Below are 15,064 nucleotides of genomic sequence, written 5' to 3' on the forward strand. Positions count from 1 at the left end.
TGGTCTGACCCACTATGGCCAGTCTTATGTTCTTATGTTAACTGCATTTGCTAAGCAGGAGGTTTGGATGCCAGATGGGGGGAGAGAGGAGGACAGATGTTTTACTTGATGTGTCCTCTGCCTAAAAGCCACAGGCACTATTTGTCCTGCCTTCCTCCCCTGTTTAAACACAGAGCTGATTAGGTTCCATAAACAGTCTTTTGCTTTAAGTGACCACTAGAGCCGAAATCACTGATAACAGGGTCTAAGTGCTTAGACCTAATGCAAGAGGAAGTTTCTATGGTAGTCACTGCTGACCCAGCCTGCACACATTGTGAGGTTCCCTCCCAGAGCTGAAATCGCTGATGCCTGGTGGAACCTCAAGAGACCCACTTGCAGAGGTCACAGTGGCAGGAGGCAACAGAAGGTGACAGCACAGGGCCATTGGTGATGGAGTGGTGATTTGAATGGTAGCACGGCAAACCATAGTGCCCAGAATGAGCATATGGAGTGAATGGTGAGCGCCTGGAAGAATGAGCCAGGTGAGAAAGCATCTCTGAACTCTGGGTCTTCACTGATCGGGGCAACTCCTAGAGGGAGGCAGTGGAGGGAGATGTCAGAGTTACATTAATGGAATGTTATTTTATGAGACAATGTTTTAGTGACTTTGCTACAGATTGCTAGATTTGTGATTGGGAAACTTTATATAACTATACATTTCCTGATAAGCTCAGACTTTTAAAATCTATTTGCCATGGTCATTATCTCCCTTATTGCTATCTTGAGAAGTCATTATCTTGTGGAGTTTCTGTGCTAAATATTTAATTATATTATAATTAATTTTTACATAAGAGCGGTTACACTGGGTCAGAGCAATGATCCGTCTAGGTCAGTATTCTGTCTTCTGACTGTGGCCAAGGCTATGTTCTTTAAAGGGAATAAACAGAACAGGGCAATTATCAAGTGATCCATCCCCTATCATCCACTCCAAGCCTCTTGTGAACAGAGGAAAGGGATGTTCAGAGCATGGTGTTGCATTTTTGCCCCAGTTGCTAATAATCATTGATGGACCTTTCTGCTGGGAACTAATCTAGCTCTTTTTTGAGCTCTGTTATAGCCTTGGCCTTCACAGTATCCCTAGCATAAAGTTCTACAGGTTGGCTGTTGTGTGAAGAAATACTTCCTTTTGTTTGTTTTTAAAACTGCTGCCTATTAATTGAATTGAATGACCCCTAGTTTTTGTGTTATGGAAAGGAATAAATAACACTTCCTTATTGATTTTTCTCTACACCAGTCAAGATTTTATAGATCTCAGTCCTCCCTTAGGTGTCTTTTTTTCAAACTGAACATTCCCAGTCTTTTAAATATTTCTTTGTTTGGAATCTGTTCTATGGCCTAACCGTTATATTTGTTTTCTATATGTTTTCCAATGCTAATAATCTTTTTTTTTTTTTTTTTTTTTAAAAGATGGGACAACCAGAACTGCATGCAACATTCAAGATGTGGGGGTGCCTAGTTGTGAAAACAAAGTGGTGTGTGTTCCAGGCTCTACTCTGGTAAGAAGGAGCCTCTGCTGCAGGGAGAGGAGGCATGGCACACAGTGTGTTCCCAACATGGCTCCTACCAGCTCCTGGGACACTCCAGTAGGCTGGTGTGCTGTGCTAAGCAGCAGGCAGCTAGGCAGGTTAAAGGGGCCAATTAGGGGTGCACTGTAGGCATGTGTATCTCCAGCCAGGCCCTGGTGGGCATCCATACCCCAACCTGTGCTGCCTCTCTCTTGCCACACTGGCTGGATACCAGGCAGTGCCGGAACAGGAGCAGCATGGGGCAGGGACCCATCTACCACCCAGGTAATCCATCTGTGACCAGGACTGCCCCAGACCATCTTTAGCTGCCAGTCTGAGATTGCCTGAGCTTTCCCCTCCATACTCCCTCTGAAACACACGCACACGTGCAGAGCCATAGGGACCTAAGAACCCTAACATCCTCAGCCTCCTGTCCTTGAGACATGCCCCCCATTGGGTGGGGGGTTGTGATATAACAGTACCTGTAAGAAATTTAAATTACTTTCACCTCTGGCATACCATGGTTTTATATAATAAAAGTGGAGGAGCTTGGTTTGTCAGACCAATCAGCAAAGCCAGTGCTGACCACCTATGTGAAAAGGCGGCAGAAACACCAAGCCTCTGGACTGCATCGATATGCAGAAAACTTTATAAGCCAGTGTGATGGGGCGATGCAGACCGCCGAGGCTAGCCCTGACCCTGCACTCGGGCGCCGGACGGCTCAGGCATACAGGCGCAGGAGGCTCCCTGGCGGGTGCATCGAAGAAGTGGCTGGGGGACCGGAACGCATTTGCTGGTGTCCCTGGAAAGGGGTGCTGGCTTCAAAAGGCAGCTCCCAGCTGGGAGCTGGGGGGGAGGAAGCGGGACCAGGACCGGGACTGGGTGGCCGAGGGGGGTAGCCGCCCCAGACCAGCTTGGAGGGGAGCGGAGCCACGGGATGGAGTCTCCAGGACCAGACCGGATCCGACGGAGCAACAGAGACAGTGGCAAGGGATCGGTTCGCCAGGACGGGGTGAGGATAACAGCCAGACCTGGCAGGGATGATTGGTGGCCAGCCGGAGAGGAGGAAGCAGCCCAGAACAGGACCAATGAGGACCCGGGGACCAGTGAGTTGCAGCAATAGCCCCCCCGGTCAGGCAGGATGTCTGAGACACCTGTTCTTAAGGTCCTGGTCTGGGACCTGGAGAGAGGGAGGGCCCAGGTCCCCCTCCGCTCTCGGCCAGTGCCAGAGCGACAACTCAGGCTTTTACCGCGGGAAGGACTCGGCGGCCCCCAGAAGGGGAGCCCCTGATGGGAGAGCTAAACCCCGAGCGAGGAATGACGCATGACAGCCAGTCACTGTCAAAGCCAATTTTGGAAGTACTTAATGAGGCTGTTAAAGAATGCTGGAGACACAGCTCAGTTTATGAAAACATCATACTTTCTATTTAATCAAGAGATACCACACACTGAAAACTGGAGGCTAATGTTTGGTATGTTGTCACTCGGTAATCCTGAAAGTGGACACTGATTCCAACCAAGTCTGGCAAATGCTCATTACTTTTCTGCAAGAAACTCAACTGACTGTTAGAAGCGCATGGTGCAAGAGTGAAAGACTCAGCAGTTGAAAAAGTGAAGAACTTTTTCATCCCACTCAGAAAATGTGCATACATGGCTGATGAATGCACCAATGCAAATCGGTGTCTAGCATAAGGCTGGAGGATGCATTTCTAGATGGTCAGGTTATAGAAGATGAATCGGCTGCATCTGTGACATCCCACATCTTAGAAAAGTTAAATTCTTTATCAATTGAATGCCAAAGAGATGGCTGCTTATGGACCTGGTGGAATACAAGCTTTGCTCAGAGAAAAGTGTAACCCTAATCTCTCCTGTACACACTGAAGAGGCCATAGACTTGCCCTTGTATGAACTTCAGAATCTTCAAAAGATATTTGAAAAGCCATTATGTTTGTTATAGCTTCTTTTTTTCATCAAGAGTCCAAAAAGACTTAATATCTTGGAAAGAATAGAAGATATATGGGGTCTAAAGTTAACATTAGTCTAATCTGGGGAAACCTGTTGCATTTCAATGAAAGATCTTTGACTATCATCTTAAAATTACGTCAACCATTATTATTGGCTTTAGAAAGTGTCTACCAAGATGGGATGGATCTAAGGAGTGAGGTGGGTGGACTACTTTTGCTCTAAAGTTCAGAGAAGACACTTGCTGTTCTCTCTCGCTCTCACTCATACTAATCTACCGTTGAAACTACTTGAGTACAATGCCTCCAAGCATCTGCAACAAAGACTTCAGTTCAGAAGCTAACTAATTAAGGCATGTAGTGAAGAGGACAAGGAGTGTAAGTTAAGCCAGGTGAAAGAGTACACTGACTTGATTCTTACAAACCTACACAGCAACTTCTGGATTCTACTCAACCTCTGTGTAGATTTTACAGATGCCTGTTTTGTAAAACACCAAGACTGTGTCTAGACTGGCCAGTTTTTCCAGAAAATCAGCCGCTTTTCCGGAAAAACTTGCCAGCTGTCTACACTGGCCACTTGAATTTCCGCAAAAGCACTGACTTCCTACTGTAAGAAATCAGTGCTTCTTGCGGAAATACTATTCTGCTCCCTTTCAGGCAAAAGTCCCTTTTGTGTAGACAGCTCAGATTTGTTTTCTGCAAAAAAGGCCCGATTGCAAAAATGGCGATCGGGCCTTTTTTGCGGAAAAGCACGTCTAGATTGGCACGGACGCTTTTCCGTAAAAAGTGTTTTTGCGGAAAAGCATCCGTGCCAATCTAGACGATCTGTTCTGAAAAAGCTGTTGTTAGAAAACTTTTCCGTTAAAAGCATTTCTGGAAAATCATGCCAATCTAGACGCAGCCCAATAGTTGAGTGAAGTGAGGCACTACCAACAATGGGGCTGCCATGTGATAGGACAGAATAGAGAATTTGAACATGTAGTGGACTATCATATGATGAATTAATGAAGATTTGACTTCAGCTTCCTTATCATCACTAGTGGTTTGACCCAGTCTCTGTGCTGCTTCCTGGGCTGAAAGAAATAGGAATTCATCTCTTGAGTGGGGGGCTGAGGGAAGGTCTGCTTCTACTGTTATTCCTGGTCTTAAAAGATACAGTTGAGTGGTCTTTTTCCTCATGGAATAAAATGTTGTGTTCTGAAAGAAGTTGCCTCCTGTCTCACCAGCATATCATGAAGGACTGGAAGCACCAGACACATGAGAAGCACCAAGATGAATACAGTGCATTTAAGGAATTTGTTAACAAAACTGGGAAAAGCTACAAGAAACCAAGATGAGAACTGTCCCTAGGAGAGCACAGGGCTTGGGTCACAGTCCTCCCAGTGCCCCAGGACAACTCCCCTGCCCCCGCAGCAGGCCCTACCCTGCCTCTACTCCACCCCGCTCAACTCCTTCCTGCCCCTGCTCTGCCCTCACCTTGCCCCTTCCCTGAGAGATTACCAGGGTGCCTGGCAGGGAGCAGCACTGGGAGTCGATCCCCACCCCCGCACTCATCATGGCAGCAGGAACCGGAGCAACCCAGCAGCCTGCTCTGCTCTACCCTGTTGCGCTCTCCCAGGCCACTGCACTTCACCTCTCCACAGAGGCGGGAGGCAGAGACCCCTGTGGCAGGGGTGCTCTGCTTCCCGCTGCTGTGGTGATGCAGACTGCTGCAGGCTAGGAGAGGGCATCAGGGCAGGGCATGGTGGAGCAGGCTGCCAAGTCATTCTGGCACTTGCCGCTGTGGTGAGCAGAGGAGCGACGCTTGCTTGCACCCTGTGCCAGTACCCCTGGTAATTCCTCAGCCTGCCCTGGGCCTTATCCACAGGATGACTGAGGAGGCTGCCACGGGGCCTCAGGTAGCCGCCCTGAACTATCCTATGGGCAAGAATGTAGATGTAGTATTTCATGGTAAGCTTGCCTTGCCAACTTTAATTTGTGTGATGATTTTAAAACATGAGTTAAAAGTAATAAAATGGTTGTAAAACATTTTTTACTGTGGTGCCTTATAGTCCACCTTTGTTCTCATGGTCCTGCCCCTTCTTAGCACTCACTCCCCTGTGTATTCAGACACACGTGCCATAATTTCAGTTCCTGGGGGAAACACTCTAATGTTTCAGACTGGCTGTTTTACAGACTGACAGCAGAAGACCCAGACTGAATGCTTCTTTACAGTGACAACTAGTGTGCACGTATAATCTACACACCTTCTGAGTGTGGTGCACTGTCCCGTCTAGTGGCACCGAGATTACTACCAGAGTGCGTCTAGACTGGCAAGATTTTGCACAAAAGCAGACGCTTTTGCTCAAAAACTTGCCAGCTGTCTACACTGGCTGCTTGAATTTGCACAAGAATACTGACTTTGTAATGTACAAAATCAGTGCCTCTTGCGCAAATATTTTCACTCTCCCGCTCGGGAAAAAGCCCTTTTGTGCAAGAATACTTGCTCAAGAGGGCCAGCGTAGATAGGGAAGAACTGTTTTGCGCAAAAAATCCCCGATGGTTAAAATGGCGATCGGGGCTTTCTTGCGCAAAATCGCATCTAGACTGGCCACGGATGCTTTTGCACAAAAGTACTTTTTGCGCAAAAGCATCCATGCCAAACTAGACGCACTTTTGTGGAAATACTTTTAACAGAAAAGTATTTCCGCAAAATCATGCCAGTCTAGATGCAGCCCCAGAGTATAAGGAGTCTGCTGTTTAGCCTTAGCTACCAGCCACCTTACTTTTAGCACATGTGGCAGAGGCTCATGTGCTAAACTCCAGAGGCCCCAGTTTCAATTCTGCCTGTCAGTGTTACACCACAGGACTAAGAGGACACTTACAACATTTAATGGTACTTTGTAATTTTAACACAATATTCAGTACACCACAAGTAGGAGTAATTCCATGCTTTTTCTACATGGATATTTAGTTTATGGCAAGGTGGTGTATAAATCTATCCTGCACTAGCCTACCATGCATTTTGATCTATTCCTCTTCAAAGTGGGGGAGATTTCCATACTTGGGGAACGAGTTAATTCTACTTGTGAAGGTGCTATGAATTCTGTATTCCTCCATATTCCAGCAATACAATGTACTTGTAATAGTCCATTTTTGAATAATCTTTGTTCTAAATGTCATGTTTACTTAGAGAGAAAACATGAGTTTTATTGCTAAATATATTTGATCTGAATTTGGCGGACTGCTTTACTACTGCGGGAGTTATGTTTTAACCAGAAATCCCACACAGTCAATCAAAGTAAGAGAAACTCAGTAAGCAGCATTTGCCCTTAGCACTTATTTAAAAAACACACACACAATGAATGCTGGTTAAAAGCCACAGTCAATATTTTCAAGACAAGTTTAAAAGCTCTCTTTAAAGAGGCCCACATTTACAGCTTACTATTGATTGAATTACAGTTTAGGAAAGTACTGTGAAGCTATGATAAATTTAATCTTCAATATGCTTCTAAACTTCCTAGACTATTTTGAACTCTTAAAACCATGGCTTAGAAAAAGAGAAGAAGGAAATACTGCAATTCACGCAAATGGTGTTTATTATTTGGTTTGAATTGATCAAAGAAACAGTACAAATGCCAAACTGCACACTTATTTTCACAATACTAAACAGTAGCATATGTTACAAATTTAGGGGAAGTATAATTTTTGACTGTATAAAGAGTTGAATATGAATTTATCCTAGATAGAATCAATCTTACAAGTTGAAGTCCTTATACAGTGCCATGTATAAGGACTTCAACTTGAAAGATTGACTCTATCTAGGATAAATTCATATCCAACTCCTTATGCAGTCAAAAATTATAAGTAATATCCCTCTTCACAATACTATAATTGACCATATACAATTTCTTCCTAAATCTTTTTTGTGATAGAATTATTTCCTAAATTTTGTGAAAATCACTTTGGCCATTTTTCTTCCAGAATGTTTTATGTTTGTGTTTTCTGTTTTCAGTGACCTTTGGTATGTGGACTGAAGTCACATGAGAATAACTACTATCTAAAGCTGAGACGTACTTCTCTATAATATAGACATTTCAAACATGCAAATTGCTTTTTATTGTGTAATCATGTCTCGTGTGATGAGTTTCTACTCTGTTAAATCCTTTACTTTGCAATCACCATTCCCAGCAATCCACACAGTAGAAATCACTGTGCTTATTTTAGAAGAGTCTTTTGTGTATTCTATATTCAGCTTCGCTAAAGTAGAGTAGAAGTTCCTTATCCTGTAAAAATCTTTTAGATTTATTCAGAACATCACAACACCATCTTCTGCTGTAGAACACCACATATCTCCATTGACTTTAGTGTGACTTTACTATTCTATAGCCATCTCCTATCATGGACCACTTACCTAATGTTTTAAGTAGGAATGTATCATGCTGTTCACAAACACAGTAGAGCCGTGGTCACCAACCAGTAGATCGCGAACTACCAGTAGATCTCGGAGGCTCTAAGAGTAGCTCTTGAGCCCTCTCTGAACTGCGCGCCTGCGCAGTACATTTACATTAGATTTGCTCATTTGAGGAGCAGCTACTCACCAAGCAACAGCACAGGTGAGTAGCTGTGAGGAATGGTGGGAATTTTTTTTAAAGTAGCAGTGGGGATAGCAAGTGATGGAGAGGAGGAGAAGAGAGAGGGTGGGGCTTCAAGGAAGGGGCGGGGCAGTAGATCTTGGCTTGGTCTGTCATTTAAAAAGTGATCTTGGGTGTAAAAAGGTTGGAGACCACTGCAGCAGAGGATCTTGGTAAATTAAAAAATACTATGTTAAATATATTTGATTAATAGGTAATAAAACTTTCCACATAACCACCTAGATTGGTTCCTTGACAGGTCACTTAAGTTACACTTCAGTGTATCTCATCCTTACTTTATTTCAATTTTTGCCTACAAAGCTAAGTAACAGTCTTGGTATAATCCTGCCCACATCAAAGGCAAAACATCTAGTGACTAAATGGGAACAGCCTGATGCCTAAATCTGTGATGATTGCCATGAAAATATTAGACTTGAATTCCTTAACTTTGATGGAAAATGTTTAGGGAGAGCTTCAAAGTCTTTTGAAATCAAAGGAAAATTTTCCCTTGAAAGACCTGAGTCCTGCTGATGGTAACAGAAAACTCGTATTTATTTCTGGACAAAGAATTTTCAGATATAATTGGTTCTTTATCCAAGCAAAGTTTAACAATAGTGAAGTATTTTGTCAATGCAGATGTTGTTGCATGCATCGCTTACATCTGTGCCCTTGCAATGTGGTTGTTATAGCAACAGGCTAATCTATTATACAGGTTTTATTCCTATGCCACAGCTTGTAGCACCTATAAATAATTAGCTATTTGCAACAGTCCTGGTAAAAAAACAAACTATAGAATCAACATCTTTAACCACCATGCTACCTGATAATGGATAGAAAGATTACTAATTCAACCTAGTGCATGAATTAGAGGTATTGTTATTGGCCCCTTTAGTATTTGAGAAGTTCTCTCTACAAAGCATAGGGAATTATTTCAATTTCCCTCACCAAAAGAGACTCCAATCTGATTAATGTGCATGCAAATGATTTGATTCTAAGAACATACTTTGCTGGTAATTTTCAAAATCTGTTCACAATTGTAGCTGCTGAGAATTTGAAAATCTGGTGTTTGTATGTTTTATTTGAATACTTATATCCATGTAGTTCTGAGCCTGTTTTGCAGAATGTGTTTCCAGCACAAGTTAGAATTAGAAATGCAATGTCATGAAACAAATTACTTGTGGTATTTTATGGTGGGTCTCTTTTGTAAAACAAAATAAACAAAACTATTCAGAAATAACATTGTTAGATGAATTTCAACACAAGAACCAACCACAGCCCCAAACTGGGTTTTCTAGCTCTGAGGATGCAATTAACTCCAAGATCAGTTATCCCCTCTTCACTATTCACTTTGTATGGCTAGTTTTGTTGCCTCAAAATGGGAATCATTGGTTTCTTTACAAGCAAAGGGTTTGTGAAAACCTGGAACAACCTAGCTATAGAAAACCTTACAGACTAACTCGGCTATCCCCTGAAGCGATTAAAGAGGTACCTTTGCCACAGAATAATAGAACTGGAAGTGATCTTGAAAGGTCATCAAGACCAGTCCTCTGCACTCATGGTAGTACCCAGCGCCATCTAGACCGTTCCTGAAAGGTGTTTGTCTAACCTGCTCTTTAAAATCTCCAATGAGGGAGATTCCAAAATCTCCCTAAGCAATTTATTTCAGTGCTTAACCACCGTGACAGTTAGGATGCTTTTCTTAATGTCCAACCTAAACCTCTCTTCCTGCAATTTAAACCCATTGATCCTTGTCCTATTATCAGAGGTTAAAGAGAATAATTTATCTCATATTTTAAAGCTCTTATGTCCCCTCTCAGCCTTCTTTAGTTTCCAGACTAAACCAAGTTCTTTCAGACTTCTCTCATAGGTAATGTTTTCTAGGCCTTTAATCATTTTTGTTGCTCTTCTCTGGACTTCACAAATTTATCCACATCTTTCCTGTAATGTGGTGCCTAGACTTGGAAACAACATTCCAGTTGAGGTCCGTCTAACCCATGCAGAGTAAAGCAGAAGAATTACTTCTTGCCATACTCCTGTTAATCCATCCCAAAATCATGTTTGCTTTTTTTGCAACACTCACACCATCGACTCATATATAGCCTGTGGTCCACTATGACCCCAGATCCCTATCTACAGCTCCTCTTCCCAGAGAATCATTTCCCATTTTGTATTTGTGTAATTGATTCTTCCTCCCTAACTTTGCATTTGTATTTATTGATTTTCATCCTATGGACCTCCGACCATTTCTCCAGTTTGTCCAGATCATTTTGAATATTAATCCCATCTCCAAAGCACTTGCAACCCCTCCCAGCTTGGTTTTGTCTGCAAACATTATAAGTGTATTTTCTATGCCATTATCTAAGTCATTGATGAAGATATTGAACAGAACTGATCCCAAAACTGATCCCTGTGAACTCAGCTTATGTCCTTCCAGAGTGACTCTAAACTATTGGTAACTACTCTCTGGGAATGGTTATCCAACCAGTTATGTACCCAACTACAACCAAGACAGAGCTACTATTATTCAGGCCCGGCCCTTGTGTAAGGCAAGTGAGGCGATTGCCTTGAGCCCCACACATACAGGGCTCCACACTGCCCTGCTCCCAGCCCCACCCACCCACCCACACTGCCCTGGGGCCTGCACACTGTTTGGCCAGGCCTGGTTGTATTTGCCTAGTTTGTTAATGAGAAGGTGATGTGAGACTGTATCAAAGCTTTGTTATACTAATGCATGGCAACTTTTTAACTTTACAGAAAATACTCAAGATGGACTTCATTTACTCCACCTGGCACACAGTTGGAATTTGTACCCTCTTCGCTACTCGGTACAATTGCATTGTAGGAAGAAATTTTATCTATGAAAGGACAAGATATATTACTGTTCCCCCTCCCTCTCAAGGCTTCTTCCAGAGAAGAAAGTTGAAGTGTAAGTAGGAGATCTGGTGCCATGACCCCTATTGTTCCTCCTCCATCTGAGGATAAAGCAGAACTTTTGTTCATTTTCTTTTAGGAGTGAGAGTATCCTTCAGCCATTTGCTCACTGTACCACTTCTGTACCAGTCTCTTCTGAACCTAATTTCCATTTAAAGAGGAGCTTGACAATTTTATTTAAAGACAAATGAACCTGTGTTAGGTATAACCAATGAGTTTGACTGAAGTATTCTTAAGACAATCACTGTATTATGTGCACTTCAATAAGCCATGTGTTCTTCTCTAAGGGTATGTCTACACTACCCTCCTATTTCCACGAGGAGTAACGGTAGTTCGAACTAGGAAGTCTAGTTCGAACTACCTAGTTCGTGCCGCGTGTAGCCGCGCGGCATGGGGTTCGAACGAGCGGGGATTTAAAAATGGCGGTGCCCCGCTTATGCAAATGAAGCCCGGGAAATTCAAATCCCGGGCTTCATTTGCAATTGCGGTATGCCTACATTACCCCTCTAGTTCGAACTAGTGGGGTAGTATAGACATATCCTTAAAGGGCAAAAAAATGTAAAGGGTATCTTGCAGGGTAGAGAGGATGGGAACTGGGATGGGTGGGCTGCCTAGATGGATTGTGAAGAATATATTGTTGAATAATCTGTAAACAGGTTGTATTTTATCACCCATGGGGGCTCTTCAGTCATCTTTGGCATGGTTCTCTCCTCATGCTGTGCATTTCATCCAGCACAGTATACCCTCTTACAGAACGTCTACACTGAAGTCTTGGCTTCTTCCCATTTTTTTCTTTTGAGACCTTTTAATAATTTTTCTGGCAAAACTTAAATTTGAAACATGCCTCTGACTATTGTTTTGTACAACAACTTCATATAGTTTTTGTGATGACTTTTTTCCTCAGCATCCCTTGTCTGTAAGTGAAACATTAAAAGCCATGTCTACCCTAGCAAGCTTAAGGCAGCACAGATGCACTGCTGTAGCATTACATATATAGCTGCTCTATTCTGATGGGAGAGGTCTCCCATCCGTGTAATAAAACCATCTCCATGAGCAGTGGTAGCTACATTGGGAGGTGAAGCTCTCCTATGCCATAGTGCTGTGCATGGTACCACTTATGCTCCATCATACTCTCACCGCAAAATGTGTCATTCCTGCAAGTGCCCCCCGAGTGACATTAGTTTTGTGAAAAGAACTGGTAGAATACACCAAGTCTAACTTTTAGAATTTTAATTCTATCAAATGCCCCATGATAAAACATTTCTTTTCTAAAGGTCTGAACCAAAGCCCATTGTAGTCAATGGATCAAGCCCTGAATGAAAATGGGGAACAGTATGGAAAGGGATAGGTTTTTCAAAAACAGTCTATGCATTAAGATGTGGCATGTCTATATCTGCCTGCTCAATTAATATATTTGTATATGAACATCAGATAATGGTGCATGCAAATGGCTAGTTGTCTAAATATTTTTCTATATAAACATGTGATTTGCATGTCCAGTTGTGATAACTGAGCACACAAAGTGAAATTACATCTAAATTTTTATGCAGACACCTCAAACTTTGCTTTTTGAAACTGTGGTCCTGAGTTTCTTTCCCATTGCCGTCCTTGTTACTGAACAATATTAATCTGCAATAAAATAATTGAAATTGGTGCATATTAATTTTTTCATTGAACAGCGATAGATGCTGCATTTCTTCAGGGAACTTGCTAAGCAAAAATGTTCTAATACTCCTCCATATTGTTCCAGAAAATTAATATAGGATCTATATATCTAATTCTAGTAGGAATTTATACTAGTTAGTCTAGCACAATGTGTGCAGTATATTTCAGTAAGAGGACTGCAAAACAGAAGAATGACATGAATTTGGAGAGTTCTACCTCATTTAGTGTCATTTCCCATAATTATATCTATCAATCGTTATATCTGCAGTCAAGGGTTTTATTTTTATGACAACCAGATCTCCCAAGACAATCAGCTTGTTAGGGTAAGCCTGAATTGTTATAAAATAGGAGCATATTTTTCTTCTTTCCACTTCACTTCTGTAAAACAATTATTTTTTAAATAAACCTCCTGAACACTAGGTATACTCTTTCAATCACTCTGTACAAATTGGTACCATAACCCTTTGGAAACTTCTCTATTAATGTGAAAAACAAGCCTTTGAAACTCAGAAAATATAATTGTGCAATTTGAGTTTTCATTCCAAATATGTATCTGTTCAGCTCAATCATATAATCTCTCAACAGTGCAATTTTCTGTTTTTATAAATATTTCTTTCTTTCTCTGGACTTGTCTATACAGTGGGCTAATGGGCTCCACGGGTTTCTAAAATGTGCTAATATGTTGCACATTAATTGGTCTGTGTAGTCCATGATGGTGCTCTTTAACATAGAGCAGTTTGAAAAAGGACTATGTTAAACATACTGGAGAACTTTTAATGCTTATCAGCAGCAGGGGCAGATGACCGTTTTGCGGGGCCCCAGGCAGCATAATTCCACGGGGCCCCCCCTTTGCTACGGCGCACGCGCAGTGACGCCATGCACATGCGCGGGGCTTTTTGAAGCGCAGGGCCCGGGGCGGCCGCTCCATTCGCTCTGCCCTATATCCGCCCCTGACCAGCAGGTTCCATGCAAACCACTTAATATGCAACATTAGTGCTCTTTGGAAATTACACCTTCTTTACTCTACCATGTAGACAAATCTTGTGTGGTTTTCTTTTTTTGCTTTTGCAGTTTTCTGTGTTTAATTAGTTAAGCACAATACATTATTCACATATAGCTTATTATCCCAATAAAGGGCTAAATTCAGTGCTGAAGTAGATGGATGCAGGCCTATTGAAGTCATTCATTTGGCTTGTTGAACCCACTTATGCGAGTGGTGAAATTGACTCTGTAGCCATGTGAATGGTTCAGAGAGAGACTACCAAATGGTTCAAAGATGTTACAGTGAGAAAATGACCACAACTCTTACTATAGGTAGTTACAGTGGGAGATAGGGAGGGAGCTAATGAGAAGTGACTTTCCTAGTGCCACTGGAATATCCTCTCCGTACAAGTGAGCAGGAAGGAATGGATATAGCCTGTGCCCCACTTTCCCCAGTATTCTGGCCAATATGCATCAATAGACTAGGCACAATGTTCTTTCCTCATCAGACCAAAGGGGCTCTAAGGGCACATCTACACAGCAGGGCCAAATCCAAAATAAACTACGCAACTTGAGCTACGCAAGTTGTTTAGCTTAAGTTGAAATAGCTTATTTCAGCTTTTGGTGCTGTCTACACAGCAGGAAGTCCAAGTTAGAGCACTCTTCCTCCCACTTCCCTTACGCATCATAAAATGAGGGTTACAGGAGTTGGAGTAAGAACTCCTCCAGCTCGCCATTATTTCGACATTGTCAAAATAACGGCTTGCTGTGTAGATACAGACTGTGTTGCTTCAGAATAACATTAGCTATTCCGAAATAATGCTGCTGTGTAGACATAGCCTAAGTGAGTTACAGTCTGACTCCAGATCTGCTCGTGAGACAGTGAAAAACATGCAGGCTGATTTGTGAGGAAGCCATGACTTAGCTTGAAGGAATGAGAATTTATTTAGCCACAACAGAGGTAAAAAATCAAACAGTCTAGTAGAACTGATCGTTGCTTCTCCTTTTACAGAGCCTTCTGCATCGCCTGCTCTGTCACACTAATTGTGGTGGAAAAAAATGTCTATAATGAGTCACTAGAGGGAGCTCACGAATCCCATGAATGTAATAAGGACCTATAGATATGGATGAAGAAAAAGAATTTGAATTGCATTATAAGGCTATAAATTATATTTTCCTGCTCATATTAACTTCCTTTGTACTTTCATGCCAAAGTTGTAAGAACATTAGTGCTGATTTATGATGTTTGTCATTGAGCAGAGCAAGGCTATCAGAAATGTTCCCAGTTTGCTATTATAACAAATTCATTAGGCCAAATTCTGATCTGAGTTATACAAACATCCACAAGCCTCATGAAGTCACTGCAGCT

The 15,064-nt window shown here is 42.3% G+C and overlaps 1 protein-coding gene across 7 annotated transcripts in view; it reads left to right on the top strand.

The window, feature by feature from the left end:
- The window catches only part of LOC102450210 (uncharacterized), a 192,584-nt gene that overhangs the window by 157,018 nt on the left and 20,502 nt on the right, over positions 1–15,064 (top strand). For 5 of the 7 annotated variants that reach the window (XM_075937554.1, XM_075937553.1, XM_075937555.1 and 2 more), the window contains 2 exons: positions 1,447–1,535; positions 10,873–11,044. In XM_075937554.1, coding sequence (XP_075793669.1) covers positions 1,447–1,535; positions 10,873–11,044 — 261 coding nt within the window. Of the gene's footprint in view, positions 1–1,446; positions 1,536–10,872; positions 11,045–15,064 lie in introns of those variants that run through there. The other 2 variants (XR_012906209.1, XR_012906210.1) reach the window with 1 other exon arrangement.

Source organism: Pelodiscus sinensis, chromosome 10 (genome assembly GCF_049634645.1).
Source record: "Pelodiscus sinensis isolate JC-2024 chromosome 10, ASM4963464v1, whole genome shotgun sequence".
NCBI classification, from domain to species: domain Eukaryota; kingdom Metazoa; phylum Chordata; order Testudines; family Trionychidae; genus Pelodiscus; species Pelodiscus sinensis.